A 15,727-nucleotide genomic window follows, 5' to 3' on the forward strand; every position below is an offset into this window, starting at 1 on the left:
TAGGTCTCTCAGGTCATCAAGCGGAAAGGAGGACATGTAGTTTCGGACTCCCACCGCCCCCATTTAGATCATGAGACACCTGCCTCACATCTTTTCAAGTTTCCTCACTCGATGTGAGAGTCTAAGGACAGAGGCTGTCACTTGCTGTCCAGACTGTACAGCCCTTTCAGGTAAACTGTATTTGTGATGTTGCGCTATGTAAATAAAAACCGACATGACTCAACTTAAAAGATTAAAACAGCTTTGTTTGCAATTTTATTTAATCCAGTTTGGATAATTACAACTGCTCATTAGGCAGGTTTTGTGTGGGTGTGTGTACTTGAAAGAATGTGGACTAGCCAAATGTTGAGTTATGTTTATGTAACAAGATTCTGTTGAAAAGAGAGGTCATGTGGGAACAAGTGCTTTTTTTTATCGTTATTAAAGTTAACGTAGGCGTTGAAAAACATTCTTTGCACGTTTCCACCAGCTTGACTTGACTCATCTGACTAATCAGTGGCCGGCAGTCTCTCATAGTATTGCCTCAGCTTGCTTGGAACCTCGCCAGATCCTGCTCCTGGTACCAGGGTACTATGCTAGTGGAAATGCAAGTTAACCACAGTGTGCCACAGCGTGTTGATTCTGTGTTAACACGCCCTATGTAATGGAAACATGGCTTCTGATACTTCAGATAATAGCACACACAAACACGCACACACACACTAGCTGTCCTGCTGAATATGGTCTCTGGCTTTCTGCAGATTGTGATCCACGGCTCCATCTAAGAACTGAACCCAAGTAACCTCTGATTCCCCACACACATGACTGGACCTGTAGGCAGAGAGATGGGAGATAAAAGAAAAGAAAAACGATGGAATTATTGTATTTTCAGTCTGACAAAGTGCACCAATGAGTCTGGCTGAAAAGATAAACAGACACACCACCCACATTTCTTAGACCACACCTGAGAACCTCCTCACCCATCAGGACTGATTCCAAAGGTTTTAATAATTAATCAATCATCTCAACACGCAGCTTCACTCATCACCTCGTCTCACTTTTCAAGTTCCACCCCGGTGCCCAGTGCCCAGTGCATGTTCCTGGTCATAATCGTGTGAATCAATGTTACCTGATAATCTCCAGGATTTTCTTTAGCAGTGCTGCCAGTTTAGAAACCTGTAGAGAAACACATGTTTCATTTATATATTTGTTTATTTTTCATTTACATATTTTTGAAAACATTAAAGCTGCAGTGGGCAGGATCGCAAGAAAAATCGTGTGATTAGACAACCCAAGACAATCTCTCAAACCCTAACGGCTCAGCCCAGAGCAATGTTTTACTGCAGTCTGCAAGTAAGGATTATTTTCAAAAGTGATTATTCTGACTGACTAATCAATTAGTTGCTTGGTCCATAAAATGTCAGAACATATCTTTTCGAGGTCATATGTTCTAAAATACCTCGTTTTGTCCACAAACCAAAGTTATTAAATTTTTTGTTTGTTATATGTGCCAAAGAACTCGTAAAATATTCACATTTGAGAAGTTCAACAGTCAGAGAACTAAAAAACAAACACTCAAACCAAATGGTAGATATTCAAAATAGTTATTAATCCTCGCAGCCCTATATTTATTGTGTTTATTAGACTTTTGTTGAGGTTGCTTTGCAATGCAGGCAGCTGTTACCATTGCGGGAAAAGCAATCTTTCTACTGAAGGGACATGTAGGGGCAGCTGCTCAGTAAAACAGCCAATAAGAGCACACCCTCTTTTTTTGAACTGCTTTCCGATTGGTCAAAGTCTCTCATCACAGACCACATTTCACCAAGACTGGAAACAGAGTCTAGAAGAGGTGCAGAGGTCTAGTTCTCTTTCTCTCAGATTCACATGGCTGAAAGGTAATTATGGATTTCTTGATCAATAACGCCCCAAATCAATCACCTTTCATCGCATTTTAACTCATGATATGATCGACGATAACAATATTAGGATCCATTATAATTAATATATTATAAGAAAATCGTATCACGATACATCACTGTATCTGTAAAGTGCATACTTTGAACGAGTTAACATTCTCTCACTGCAGTCTGCCATGAAAACCATGGTCCACTACAGATCAGAGCATCTGCATTCACTTTAACCATATCCTTTGGATAACGACACGAGTCATGGTTTTCGGTGCCAGCATATTGATGATCAAAGGACAATATAAACTACTGTGCTGTGTGAAAAGTCTTAGGCCACCATGAGATGTATCTTTTAAGCAATGCTATAATGACCTTATCAAATGACCTCTCAGGGTTAATAAGTCTGTGTGCAAAGACTTCATTGTCGCAAGTTCAACCCCACCCCTGGCAGGTTGTACTTAATTCCCTTGTAAGTCGCTTTGGATAAAAGCGTCTGCTAAATGACACTTAAGCAGGCTCAAGTGTCCCATTAGACTAGAATAATAGCGGCGCATTGATCGCTCCTTTATGCTTGATAAACAGGTAATTCATGCCTTTGTTACCTCACTTACTTACTTACTTACTGTACATGTTGGATCAGCTTAACTCCCTTAACAATCTCAAAGTCTTTACTAAAATAAAAAAAAGCTTGTGGTGGCCTAAGACGTCTGCACAATACTGTATTTCCATACCAATGTTTGCCCCCATCCCTAAATGGTACAGGATACAGGCAAATGACAAATAAAGGCTGAGAAATCGTGGAAAAAAAACTACATTAAAAATAGACATAACCTAAACTAGTCACAGGAGACGGAGGAAACCACACTAAGTCGTCATGCTAGTTTTATGATGCATCATTATGGTGTGAATGCAAACTGATGCCATTGAAACTATTTTGACAAAGTGTATCTTACGTTGTTTTCTACCCCACTGTAGTCCATGGGTGGGTACAGGCAGAGCGCCAGATCATCAACACTGGGGAAAAAGAACAGTTTTAGTCAATATTTCTTGTCGCTAACATAAAAGTGTGTGTGTGTGTGTGTGTGTGTGTGTGTGTGTGTGTGTGTGTGTGTGCGTGTGTGTGCGTGTGTGTGCGTGTGTGCGCGCGCCCACCCAGGACTTATTTCCTTGGTGATGCAAGCCAGGTCGTCGAGCTGGGACAGATTTTGAGGCGTAGTGACATCACCATTGGCTTTAACGGCCGACATCAGCTTCCTAAGGCATGCCACTGATGCCTTCATCAGCCCCTGGCATGGACTGATCACACGTCGGTCTTTGTCTGACCAGTGTGTGTCCTGGTTGCCTTGAGGCTCCTCCCCGTCCAGGTCGTCATCGAGGATGTCATTGAATGGATCCTGTGCCTCAGATAAGGCCTAGAAGGAGAGGAGAGATGATAATTGTAGATCATGTTGCAAGACTCTTTAAATGCATGTTTCAAATTAAGTTCTTCAGAATATATGGCCTATTATTTAAGAATTAAATTCCAGTGTCAGTGCGTTTGGGAAAAGCTTGAAATAGTTAGTGACAGACAGGAACATCAGACAATCATTTCATGTGAACTGAATAAAACCATGGGTTTGTTATGTCTTTTTCTATTTCAAACAACATAAATAATAGGATTTCAACAAACAAATTGTGTGTGTGTGTGTGTACCTGTTCAATTTCCTCTAAGGCATCCTTGACAACACCCATCTGAGCAGACAGAACCACCAGCACTGCTGCTTTATTATCTGTGGAACACACACAAGTCACACCACCAACTCAATACTCACAGTATGACTGACATTCATAATAAGATGGATGAACATTCAAGTTGTTAACCTGTCATAATTTAAAGTTCATGAAAAAATTCCCATTGTCAGTCCTCAGATGACATCTCCAAACGAAGTGACAATAAGAGAAGTGAATTCCATTTGTTGCTGTGTTTGTATATTTAGATATTCAGTATTTTATTTTAGTAGGGCTGCACCGATTAATCAATTACTCGATCAATCGACAACTATTTTAATAATCAATTCACTTCTTACATAAATAAATCAAGCTCTCTAAGTTTTCAGCTTCCTAAATGTTTTTGGTTTCTTTGCTCCATATAACAAATAAATTATTTAAAATGAATCATGTTGGTTTGTGCACTTAACAAGTCATTTGAGAACATTTCAAGGTTTGGGAAACAACAGTGCAATTATTTCTCAATCATTTTATTGGAACACAGCCAGAAAATATGGATGCAATTTTAAACTGTGTGTCCTACATTTAAAACAACACTGGAACACACCCTCTCTCTTTGAACTGAGAGCGGAACCTGAACCAGTGTTTGGTAAAACTTGTTTTTGTCCAACTGTTTCATGTCTGCTATCTTTAATAATCAAAATAAAGTAACTTAATACATTATCACCACCTGCAGGTTGAGGTCCGAACTACTGCTGTCAAACTGTAGCATTGAAGTGAGTGCAGGTGGGAACGGCACCTTAACTCGTCTTTTCAAACCAGTCGAATCAACTAACCTTTTGGCAACTGGGCAAACTGGCTGCAGGTTGACCACACGCTACCTGTAGATGTCAACTGTTCCTGGGTCAGACTAGAGGAAAGAAGAGGAAGAAAGGAAGAGAAAGTCAGACAAACATTAAACAGAGAGGGTGCAATCTTTCACAAGGACACAATAACCCACTATTTTTGCAACATGCCAGTTTTCTGTAGGTGCCTTAGCACAAGCTATTGTGACCCAGTTTACAAAATAAAGATCAAGTTAAATAATATATAATACACTCTCCGGGAACCATCACCTTATCGTGGTGGAGAGGTTTGAGTGTCCCTGTGATTCTGAGAGCTGTGTTGTCTGGAGCCTAGTGCTCCTGGTAGGGTCTCCCAAGGCAATTTGGTCTCAGGGGAGGGGCCTGACGAAGAATAGTTCAAAGACCTCATGAAACAACGACAGAGGAAGAGAGTGACCCTGCCCGGAGGAAGCCCGGGGCCCCCGCCTGGAGCCAGGCCCAGACGGAGGGCCCGTGAGCGAACGCCTGGTGGCCGGGTCTACCACGGGGTCCGGCCGGGCACAGCCCGAACAAGTCCCGTGGCCTCTTCATCGTCCTCCTGTGGATCCACCACCTGCAGGGCGATCGACTGGGGTCGGGTGCGCTGCCATATGGGTGGCAGTGAAGGTCGGGGGTCTCGACGTACTGGACCTGGGCGGCAGAAGCTGGTTCTGGGGGCGTGGAACGTCACCTCGCTGTGGGGGAAAGAGCCGGAGCTTGTGTGGGAGATGGAGCGCTACCAATTAGATCTGGTGGGGCTTACCTCCACGCACAGCCTTGGCTCTGGAACCACATTTGGCCGAAATGGGATTCCTCAGGAGAGTGGCTGGCTTTTCCCTTAGAGATAGGGTGAGAAGCTCGGTCATCCGGGGGGAGCTCGGAGTAGAACCGCTGCTCCTTCACGTTGAAAGGAGCCAGTTGAGGTGGTTCGGGCATCTGGTGAGGATGCCTCCTGGGCGCCTCCCAAGGGAGGTGTATCAGGCACGTCCAGCTGGGAGGAGGCCTCGGGTTAGACTCAGGACAAGGTGGAGAGATTACATCTCCACTCTGGCCTGGGAACGCCTCGGGATCCCTCAGCCGGAGCTGGTCAATGCGGCTCAGGAAAGGGAAGTTTGGGGTCCCTTGCTGAAACTGCTGCCCCCGCGACCCGGCCCCGGATAAGCGGAGGATGATGATGATGATAATACACTAAATAATATAACACTACTGTGCATGTTTCATTTAAGTTCTGTTTAGGAACATTAACTACAACTTATTTTAATATCTCACGTAATAAATAAACTGTCTTTCTCTTTCTGTGTGTGTGTGTGTACCTCTGCAGCGGTGAGCTCAGTATGACCTCCACCAGCTGTGCAACACCCTCCAGAACCTCCACTGTTGCGTCTCTGACCTGCTGTCGCAAACTAATACCTGAGGAACAGAGAGGAAAGATGAGCTAAACACAGTGACACAGGATGACCTCTCCTTACTCAATACCTATTGACCAAGTGTAGCGGTATAAGATAGCATTTAATTTTCAAAACACATGGTGGTTTTATTCATTGTAATTAGTATTATGTTGGTTCAAACGTTACTGTAGGCATAAATGTATCATGATTAATTTGCCAAAGAAAATTAAATCCTTGGTCCAGTTGTACGATAAAGAAGTATATTTTCGTTACAATTAAAATGCGGATGTTCATTTCACATAAATCTGCATGCAAGACCAGTGTTTCTCTCAAAATGATTTAAATATATTAGAATCGTGGACTCCCAAGATAAGTGCATCCCACACCGTGTGATGTAAATGTCATCATCTGTGCACATGTCTGGGGCTCTATGCGCCAACATACGCAACCACCCCGACATCATGAGACGTGCACATGCTCCATTTAGCACAACACTTTCCAGTCCAGTTTGTTTTGTTTGATTGGCAAAAAAAAGAAAACAAAGAAGAAGATAACCATGGACACTTGCATGAGGTTACGCAAGGTGCTCAGCCAGTACCCACACAAGTTTAACACATTGCTCAAAAATCCAAGGACATACAAATGGGGGTAAACTCCTGGTGAGAAATTGCAGGTACTGGAATGGAATGTGTCACAAACACGTGTGAGGAATTTTAGTATGAATGGAACTGCATCTATGCATAGATGGAAATGCACAGCGACACTCTGCAGAAATGGAATAAGGACAGTATGTTTCAGCTCTTATGCAATATTAATATGAACTGATAAACTTATTTCACTATGAAACAAAACAAACTTAATTATGAGTCAAAATCAGTTGTGACATAGTGTTACCTTGGCTCTTAGGTAGCCAGTAAAACACTGTGGACAGAGTCAAGACACTCTTCGTGATGGACTCGGCCAACTTCTCTCCATCCTACAGACAGTGGAGGAAAGAAAGGAATCTGGATAAAAACAGATTTTACTTAAGTTGAAAAAACTTTGGCATTGCTTTATAATGCTAAAAGGACCACTGGATACACATCTACTTTCTTTACTACAGAAATTCCCAAACCTAAAAACTGGTAATGGTGTGGTTTAAAAGCAGCCTGATCCAGTGTGACGTCCAATTACTAACAGATTGCCAAAAAGAGAGTGCAATGGACTAAAAGAGATGTTTCTGAAAGACAGTTCTTGTGCATCCTTGCTTAAGCATCCTCCCAGTGTATGACGACAGGTTGTGTTCACTAAATGGTGCGTGTGTTTAAATAGTAAAATAAGAGCTCGTTACGAATACAACAATAATCTGACCTGTTGCGATGGCAGTGGGGGTTTGGAGAAGGCCAGGCTGAGTTTAGTGGCTTCCTGGGACATTGCCTTCGCTGCCTGGTCTGAAGACAGAGGAGACATTTACATCACTTACAAACTAAATAATTTAAAGTATGTCTTTAAGTTTTATGCATGAATCAGGATAGAAAATGGTGTTAATAAATATAAGGAAGGCCCCGGTTTGTTAATGGAGAAATAGCAGTAATAGTCTCTACACTGAGAAAGGAGCAGGATAGCGGGGTGGGGGGTTGGGGGTTGGTAATAACAAATGAAACTCAACTGAGAGTGTCCCAAAAGTTGGAAAGGTTGAATGCACCGTCTGACTCGTTGGACTCTCCATCTGTGGTGGAAAATGAACATGTGGTTGGAAACATCTTTCACTCTTGCAGGTTAAATTCATGAACACATACAATACTCAAATGCCAAGTTGGTACCAAGTTGGACCACCTTTTGCCTTCCAAACTCCCTTAATTTTTCATGCATAGATTCAACAAGAGCTTCTGATCGATTTTTACATGACTGCTGCAATTTAAATGCATAATGAGTCTGCTTTATTTCAAACTATATCCATCTACTGTAACTGAAAAGGTTAAGCTTTCATTTTATTTTCTGTTATTGCAGCTTGTCACTATCATATATTGTATTATCTAGCATGACTATTACCAAATACCTGTGATTCTCAAAATGTATTATACCAAGTATCACCAGAGAAAATATTTAGCTCTCCAATTACTGTTATAACAAACATTAAAATACAGTATACATATATGACACATATGATAATTTGCTCTCTCATCACCCTCACATATACTTCACACAGGGTATACTGAAATTAGGTTAAGATGAGCGAGTGACAGCTCTATGACTTGAATTGTTTTTATTTAATTAATTAAAAAATATGTTATTTGTTTAATTTTCTATGCACTCTGGTCAAAAATACCTCAGCTAGTACCACCAGAGGAAGCTCACGTACCACAGTTTGAAACTAAGGCCAATAAATATAAAACAAAAGAAAAAAATCCAGTTTCATGATCAATGCTGAGGCTATTTGTGCTGTCGAACCTGCCTTATGGTGTCTTTCTAACGTTTGTTTACCTCATATTTAGAAACATCACCATGAATTTAAACCAACACGAATACAAATAAAACTGTTCCTACAAATTACGAACTTTGTGAACAACATTTTCTGAAGGTCTCTACGTTTTATCTGATCCAGTGCAAAATCGATAGTTACATTTTAACTTGATTTCAGAGAGAAATACGACAACAGCTGTTTAGAAAACAAATGTGTGGTAATAAGGTTTTTACTAGAGTGTCATACGCGGACCAACCCAGTACAATAAAACTGCAATTAGAAACTATTTTAATACACATTACAACAAAAACGCCCATGCTGATGTTAGCTTGCCGTGGCTAGACTTTAGCATGTTTGTAGACTCCAGATTTCGTGCTGCGTCACATCTCATGTGTGCTGTTTACCTCTGACTCGGTCTCTAATGCACTGTATGGAGTTGAGTAGGTTTCGTAAAGGCACAGAAACATTTCCAACAGAGTTATCGGCGCTCATCCTGGCTACAACGTTTCAACACCTCGGTGTCACACGCGTGTTGTGGAACTTAAAGAAAAGCACAGGATGTCGTTGACACCCGGACTGAATTGAGCGAGACACGCACAGTCGGAGAAGAAAAAAGTGACACAATCGAAATTGTTCATTTTGTGGTAAAGTGGCAGTGCTGCTCTAAGTGTTGATAATAACATGTACTGTATTTTAAACATGTGGTTAAATGAGCATTTATTGATGTGTTTATTTGTTCAAACACTAAATAACGGTGACGTTGACCTGCTTTGGTCCCACTGTGTGTGTGTGGGTTTGTTTCATGCTCTCCTACACTTGGTTAAAGTGGATAAATAAATAAAAATACAGGGTTGTTATTACCATAAATGCTAATTATATTAATTTTCATGTAATATTAGATAAACTTAATTGGATATATAATGATTAATGTATTTTAGCCAAATCTTTCATCCTTTTGGCAAAATTCATAAAGATCCCACCCATATTTACATGCTTAGATCAACTCAAAATGTATTTAAGTGTGCCAAATACATGTATGCATACAAGTCTTTTTTTAATCTTTTTTTGTACCTAATTGTTGTAGTGTTATACAGTATATATATGTGTATATTCTTTGTCTATCTCAAACATGCTCAAATGCTTTACAGTTTTGTAAATGAGAAGTTTAAATAAATAAATAAAAATAAAATGTGCGCATACTCTTCAGTCTCACACGCACACCCACGCACACCCTCACCCATCCATCCCCTTCTCATTCTCCCTGACTTACTCCTTCTGTCTCAGACAGCTTCCCCTTTAGAATGAAAGGAGGATGTCAGGGTAGGAAGGCAAACAATTTGATAACCTCCTTCTTCCCTCTCTTCAATAATTTCATTTTTAGTCTCCCCCCCGTGCTCTTTCAGGTGTGATCTGTGCAGGGAGTCACTGTCTAGACAACCGATTATACAGAATAATGAGGGTGAGTGCGGGTAGGGTGGGTTGTGCATAAAAGAGGAAAAAAGAGGGAGCATGATGTGAAGGAAAGAGAGGTGCAGAGTCAGACAGACAGAGAGAGTGTAAGACAAAGGGGGAGGGGGTAGCAAGCAGTGGGAGTAAGAAGGGGAGTAAAAACAGGGGATTCAGATACTAAGAGAAAGAAGAAAAGAAAGAAAATCTCACACAGACTTAACATCCCTCAGCTGCACAGAGCCAGACGGTGTGTTAGGAAACCCAATCAGTTACATCTGGGGTTTACTCACTGTTTGTGTGTGAGTAATCAACCAAACCAAAAACTTCCAACACACACACACACACTGGTTTCTGCAGTTACTTTACTTACTCTAAACGTACACAATTCAAATTAAATTGAACCACTTCGTCAGAGGTTCTGCAATAAATGAGGACTATTATCTTGGTCCTGACAAGGTCGGTGTTTATGCAGTAAAAGGACCAAAAGAGGTAACAAATGCAAGAACACACACATACACACACGCACAGTCAGAGGGAAGTGGTCCAGCAGACAGATAGTCTCGCGACAGAGAAGCATCTTTGAAAAACAAGCACAGTGAGACCAGACGAGAGCTGACAGAGAGTGAGTAAGCAAGAAAGTTAGATAGTTAGACAGACAGGAGTGACACAGACAGTAGTCCACTTGGACAGAGAAACAGACAGCCGGGCAGCTCCTCTCAGCTAGGGGCCCCTGACAGTTCTCTGTTTTGCCCTTCCTGTTGCAAACACCACAGAGTGGAAACCTTTGTTAAATTCTCACTCTTGGTTTCTGACTGACTCCATGGAAACTGATTAAATTAAAGTGTTATTTGCTCGACAACATTTGTTTTCAGTGCAACACAGCCCTGAGATGGATGAACAGCATAATGAGAGCAGGCTATCTGTCTGTGAACAGGACACAGACAGAGAGTGATATGATATGGACAGACAGGTGGATGGTGAGACAGTCTGACAGACAACTAAGAAGCATCAAATCTGTCACATTGTAATCAGATTAGTATGATTAAACAGTGGTACTACACACACACAATGAAGCCATCAGTCTACTTGCCACTGTTCAGGTTCAAGTCATAAAAGCACATGTTTATCTTAAAGTAAAATGGTGAAAAGTGATTTTCCTTTTCTTTCTTCCTCTGCCTTTTCCCTCTTTTATCATTCTGTTCATCTTTTCCCTTCTATCTTTAACTCATGCCTGTTTTTTGCTGCCCCTGCCTCTCATTTTCCCTCTTTGTATACAACACAGCCTCATCTTGACAGAGGACATTTCTAATAGTCTACTGCACCTCGACTCACAAAGGGGTGGTGGGGGGAGTGAGGGGTAGATGAGCGAGGAAAAGATGAGAGTAAATGGTGTCGAGAGAGGGGAAGACAGGAAGACACACACAGAGAGAGGGTGAGATAATGAGATGACAGAAGGAGAGAGAGAGAGACAGGTGGATTTGTTTTTCTTGCAGGGTGTTGCACAGACACAGACACAGACATTACCTCACACAGCTGCTGCAGTGACGGGAGAGGGTGACAGAGAGAGAGAGAGAGAGAGAGATTGTGTGTGTGTGTGTGTGTGTGTGCATGTGTGAGTGAGTGTGAGCATGAACCTCTTAATAATATCCAGAAGAACAGATTTTTGGTCTAATGTCAAAGCTTTCATGAGAGAACAGAAAGATTACTTTAAACAAGATTCAAATCCACTTTGTGAAACTGAAAGTGGGCGAGCTTGAAGTGTAGTTTAAGTGTAGTTTTGCAGGTTAAAGCCATAGACTGTAACATAATACCGGTGATGTAGTCTGCTTGTTGCAAAAAGCACATCCATTGTGAAGTCTGCCAATTCACGGTTGTCACCTGCAACCAGACACCTGTTGAATGATATTAGCTGTCAGTCACACTATTGTACACACACTTTATAGTCTATTTATTCTAAATGGGAACACACATAACAAAAATTGACATGATTTTCTTGTGAAAGAGAGCCGAAACTAACGATTTAGACCATTAACTCCTGACATTATAAATAGAATAGGAAGTATAGACCATAGACCTCCATTCAAATGTCTCTTTGCAACTAGTGGACAGCTCCATCCGTCCCCCTTAGCTTCACTTTTCAACTCAGAAGGCAGCTGTCCATTTTGAAATCTTTGGTCAAAGCTGCCTTTGGAAGTCAAATGGCTTAAGATCTTATTGAACTCCAATGAGTTCCTGTCCCTGTAGGGGACGCTGTAGCATCTTCATAGTCCAGATTTAACCCTCACTGAACATTTATGACGATGATTCACAGACTGTTCCCATGAAGTGTGAGAGTGCTCGAGAAGATCCACCAGAAACAATAACAACAACACTGACTTAGCCCAGGTGTGCAGAGTTTGTAGAGACTTGACCAAGATGAGTGGAATTTGTCCATTGTTGCCAAAGGGGCTTCTACTGGATCAAGATATGGGGGGGTAGTATGTGTAAATTAAAAGTTGTTGTCACGTAGACGAACAAATACAACTCTAAAAAGTGGAAAGCTAGTGTAGATACCATAAGAAGGAGATCAAAATGACCTAATTCCGAGCAGTAGCATTATCACGAGTTGAGTCAGCAAAGTGATTCACAGGAGCCCTTTGTTTTACCCCAATGATCTTTGAACAGATCTTAATGATACTCTGGTTCTATCTTTGAGTGAAAGATGATAAATAAAGCAGCAGATAAAAGGGAGTCTCAGTCTTTGTCGAGTTAAGTTGAAGAAATGTCACCTCTCATTTCAGAGGCTTCTTCTGTTCAGTTAAAAGTGACAAATAATAATTGCAGAGTGAACTGAAAATGAATTTCTGACGCCTTTTATTGTCAAATTTGTGTGAGGGGGGCAAGTGAAGCCAAAATTTTGATTATTCTTTATCTGAGTTCATGTGTTGGTTTGTTTGTTCATGACACTTTGTGGACAAAGGGATAATGAGCCACAAAAGGAAGTTGGCTGAGCTAAAAGGCTTCATTAAATTTAAGGGCACTGTTGGCAGTGGTAAACACTTACTGCTGAATGTCATTGTAGTTGATGAATGCTGATACGACAGTGTGCTATAGTGTAATGTAATTTTAAATTCAACAAATTGCATTTGCAAATGTATTCCACTGCCATGCAGCAGGACAGCCAATTGCCCTCTCAAAATGTATTAAATGTCATCAGTACTAAAGCATCGAAGTTTCCAAAGAATGTTTCAGGAAAATTTGGAAGAACCATTTCATGCTAATCCCATATGACTGTAAAACCCCCATCTGAGCCGTAAACCCTAATCCTGACTGTGGTCTTAACTCTAAACCCTAAAGCTAAAGCAAAAACACGTGGAAGTCAGGACCTACGTTTTTTCTTTCTTCCCTTAAATATCTGCTCTTTAGAAGATAGTTACTTCTCATAAGCAAAAAAAAAAAACAACAAACACACAGACAGGGCACAAAATGCAGTGACGGAAGAGTGGGATTGCACAAGTCTGCAATTTTTCGGTACAAGGCTAAAGACAGATTAGTGCTAGTTTGTCTGTCTGCTTTCAAAGAGAAACATGCTTAATCCCTGTTTAATCCACCTGCAATGGTATTGGCCACCGGCTAAGACTCTGACAGCAACTAACCCGAATACAGGCTTTACATGCAGACTACCACACACCTGGGTTGAGAGACAAAAACACAGAGGGACAAAGAGTGAGGAGAGAGAGACAGACAGAGAGAGAGAGAGAGAGAGAGAGAGAGAGAGATGAAAAAAGAAATTATATCTGTTGTGGCAATTCTGAGACTGTCTCACTCTCTAACAATGCATGTCTAATTGAATTAAAATGAAAAAGAAGGCGAGCGGCAGAGGAATGAGTGGAGAGGAAACTACAAAGCCAGGGATTTGGATGATGATGGTGATGATGATGGAGAGTGGGAGGAAAAATAGAAAAGACGAGGAGAATCCAAAAAAGAGAAAACAATCATTATGGGACCTGACAAGAACTTGAAGGAAAAAATGAAATAATACTGACACAAACAGAGTATAAAGCAGAAACCAGGGAGGTTAGATGACTGAAATAAAGAGGAAAGCAAGAAAGTCAGCATGCTGCTCTCAATAAAAAGGTTAGTTTCAATTTAGTTTATTTGACATATCAAAGATGGAAGACATCACCATATAAGATGTCAAGGATATCACATTTTGACATGTCACCGTGGGAAAAGTGTGAGTTTATGTTATCATTTCCAAAATCCTGCTGTCATGGACACCAGCTCACTGTCACACTCTCTCAAGTGTCCCATATCTAAATGGCACATTTGCATATTGAATATTGTTTCACTCACTGCTCTCCCTTTTATTTCAGGTCACTTCACTTCCTGCCCTCCTGCGTCTTCTCAACCCCGTGCTGATCGTCTGCTTTGACCTATTTAGCCACACCTGAATCTTGTTAACCCTCTTTCCCTTATGTATTAGAGTAGTGTGTTTTATATGTTTCCTGGGTTATAGAGTTTCAGCAGTTTTTTCCCCTTTGTGATAGTTTATATGTATAACCCAGTTGTGTAGGATTTAGCTCTTTTCCTCAAAGTTTTTTTTTAGAAACCTTTGCTTTATTGGTCTGCTTTTCCGTGTCCTCACCTCTTTACGTATTAAACCTACCTGTGAATTCAACCCTATCCTATATACCCTACCCAAATACTTCCATTCAAATTGAGTTTTCATTGCACCCAGTATGAGTACTACTTTTTGTAAACTAAACTAAATCAGTTTTTATATACAGTCTCCAGTCCATTGCAGGGCAGATACATGGAGCTGAAGAACCATTAATTCTCATACTCATAACTTTTGGAACCCAAAACCCAACAAAGATTCCACTTTCGTCTCGTTGTACCAGCTCCAATGTCTTTGTGTGTTTTTGTCACTGTCGATGTGAAATCCTGACTGCAAGTGAGACGATATATAGACAATGTTGAAATCTTGCAATCTAGTGACTTGAAGCATGTGTCCGGACTTGTTCAGCAAAAACCATGATCCGTCCCTTATACCTCATCACTACCTGTTTTGGCAAACCCGTGTCTTTATTCATGGCTCTGTCTCTTTGAGACCACTTTGATATTCACCCGAATTATGACAGCAAACTCATTTTAAAGGTGGAAGTTGCTGCCAGCATGATACTTTCACTAAAATATATATTAAAAAAGCTCCACATTATGACAGCGACACCATCCCCATGAGTCAGCCAAACAATGACAATACTGACATCAGATTTAATGATTGCCTTAAAAACAGAAAATTGACATTAAAGGGAATTTGTCGAGAGGCAAATTGACTTTGACAGATTTTATTACACCTTCTCACACAACAGACTTCTCCACTGGTGTAGCCCCCATTACACTGCAATGATAAACAAATACACTTATAGTGGAATAGATGATTCACCTACTTCAGTCTTCCAAGGAAAGGTGTGATAAAGAGAGCAATAAGAAAGAGAGTGACACAAGTGTGAGAGGACCACATCATATTGGTGACTCAGCTCCAGTAGCCGGTAAACTGACTCACTGTCAGTTCCACTATCACTGACCCTGTCTGCCTGTGTTACGGCCTGTTACACACAAACAAAGGATGGTATCAGAAATTATGTGAAGAAACCATACAGTGTTCATCCACTTGGTGGAATTTTGTTTAAATCTGAAGCAGGCAGGATCACCAGTAAAATAGTAAGTTGTTAAATCTAATGCTATGTCATTGGATAGACAGTCTGGTCTCCTAGAAAACAGTGCCATTTTAATTTTCTGCAAACCGTGGGTTCATTGTGTTTCAGCCTGTTAAATGTAAATAAGGAGACCAACTGCCTAAGTTGCCCCAAGGCTGGAAAACAGAGCTTTAATTTAGGTCCTGTTAAAATCTGTTCAAAGTTTTCTTTCCTCAATCACTTCATTTACATTATGCTGAAATGTTATTATGAAATGATTGACCAATAACAACGAATATATTTTATCCGC

The 15,727-nt window shown here is 40.8% G+C and overlaps 1 protein-coding gene across 1 annotated transcript; it reads right to left on the bottom strand.

Annotated features, from left to right (window-relative positions):
* Positions 1 to 224: 224 nt before the first annotated feature.
* On the bottom strand, positions 225 to 8,849 carry ccndbp1 (cyclin D-type binding-protein 1). The gene is made up of 11 exons (XM_058630498.1): positions 8,692 to 8,849; positions 7,493 to 7,552; positions 7,195 to 7,274; positions 6,739 to 6,820; positions 5,770 to 5,866; positions 4,430 to 4,503; positions 3,579 to 3,655; positions 3,039 to 3,298; positions 2,840 to 2,900; positions 1,109 to 1,155; positions 225 to 810 (listed from the first exon to the last, which is right to left on the bottom strand). The coding sequence occupies exons 1-11, from the start codon at positions 8,777 to 8,779 to the stop codon at positions 702 to 704; spliced, it is 1,035 nt and encodes a 344-aa protein (XP_058486481.1). The 5' UTR covers positions 8,780 to 8,849; the 3' UTR covers positions 225 to 701.
* Between the last annotated feature and the right edge of the window lie 6,878 nt (positions 8,850 to 15,727).

This window comes from Solea solea, chromosome 6 (assembly GCF_958295425.1).
Source record: "Solea solea chromosome 6, fSolSol10.1, whole genome shotgun sequence".
Lineage (NCBI taxonomy): Eukaryota > Metazoa > Chordata > Actinopteri > Pleuronectiformes > Soleidae > Solea > Solea solea.

Excerpts from the sequence above, each read along its gene's own strand:
- ccndbp1 (XM_058630498.1), bottom strand. The coding sequence starts at position 8,779 with ATGAGCGCCGATAACTCTGTTGGAAATGTTTCTGTGCCTTTACGAAAC. Across the intron at positions 7,553-8,691 it reads CATTAGAGACCGAGTCAGAG|ATGGAGAGTCCAACGAGTCA; the intron begins GTAAACAGCACA and ends TTTCCACCACAG. Across the intron at positions 3,299-3,578 it reads CCTTAGAGGAAATTGAACAG|GCCTTATCTGAGGCACAGGA; the intron begins GTACACACACAC and ends CTCTCCTTCTAG.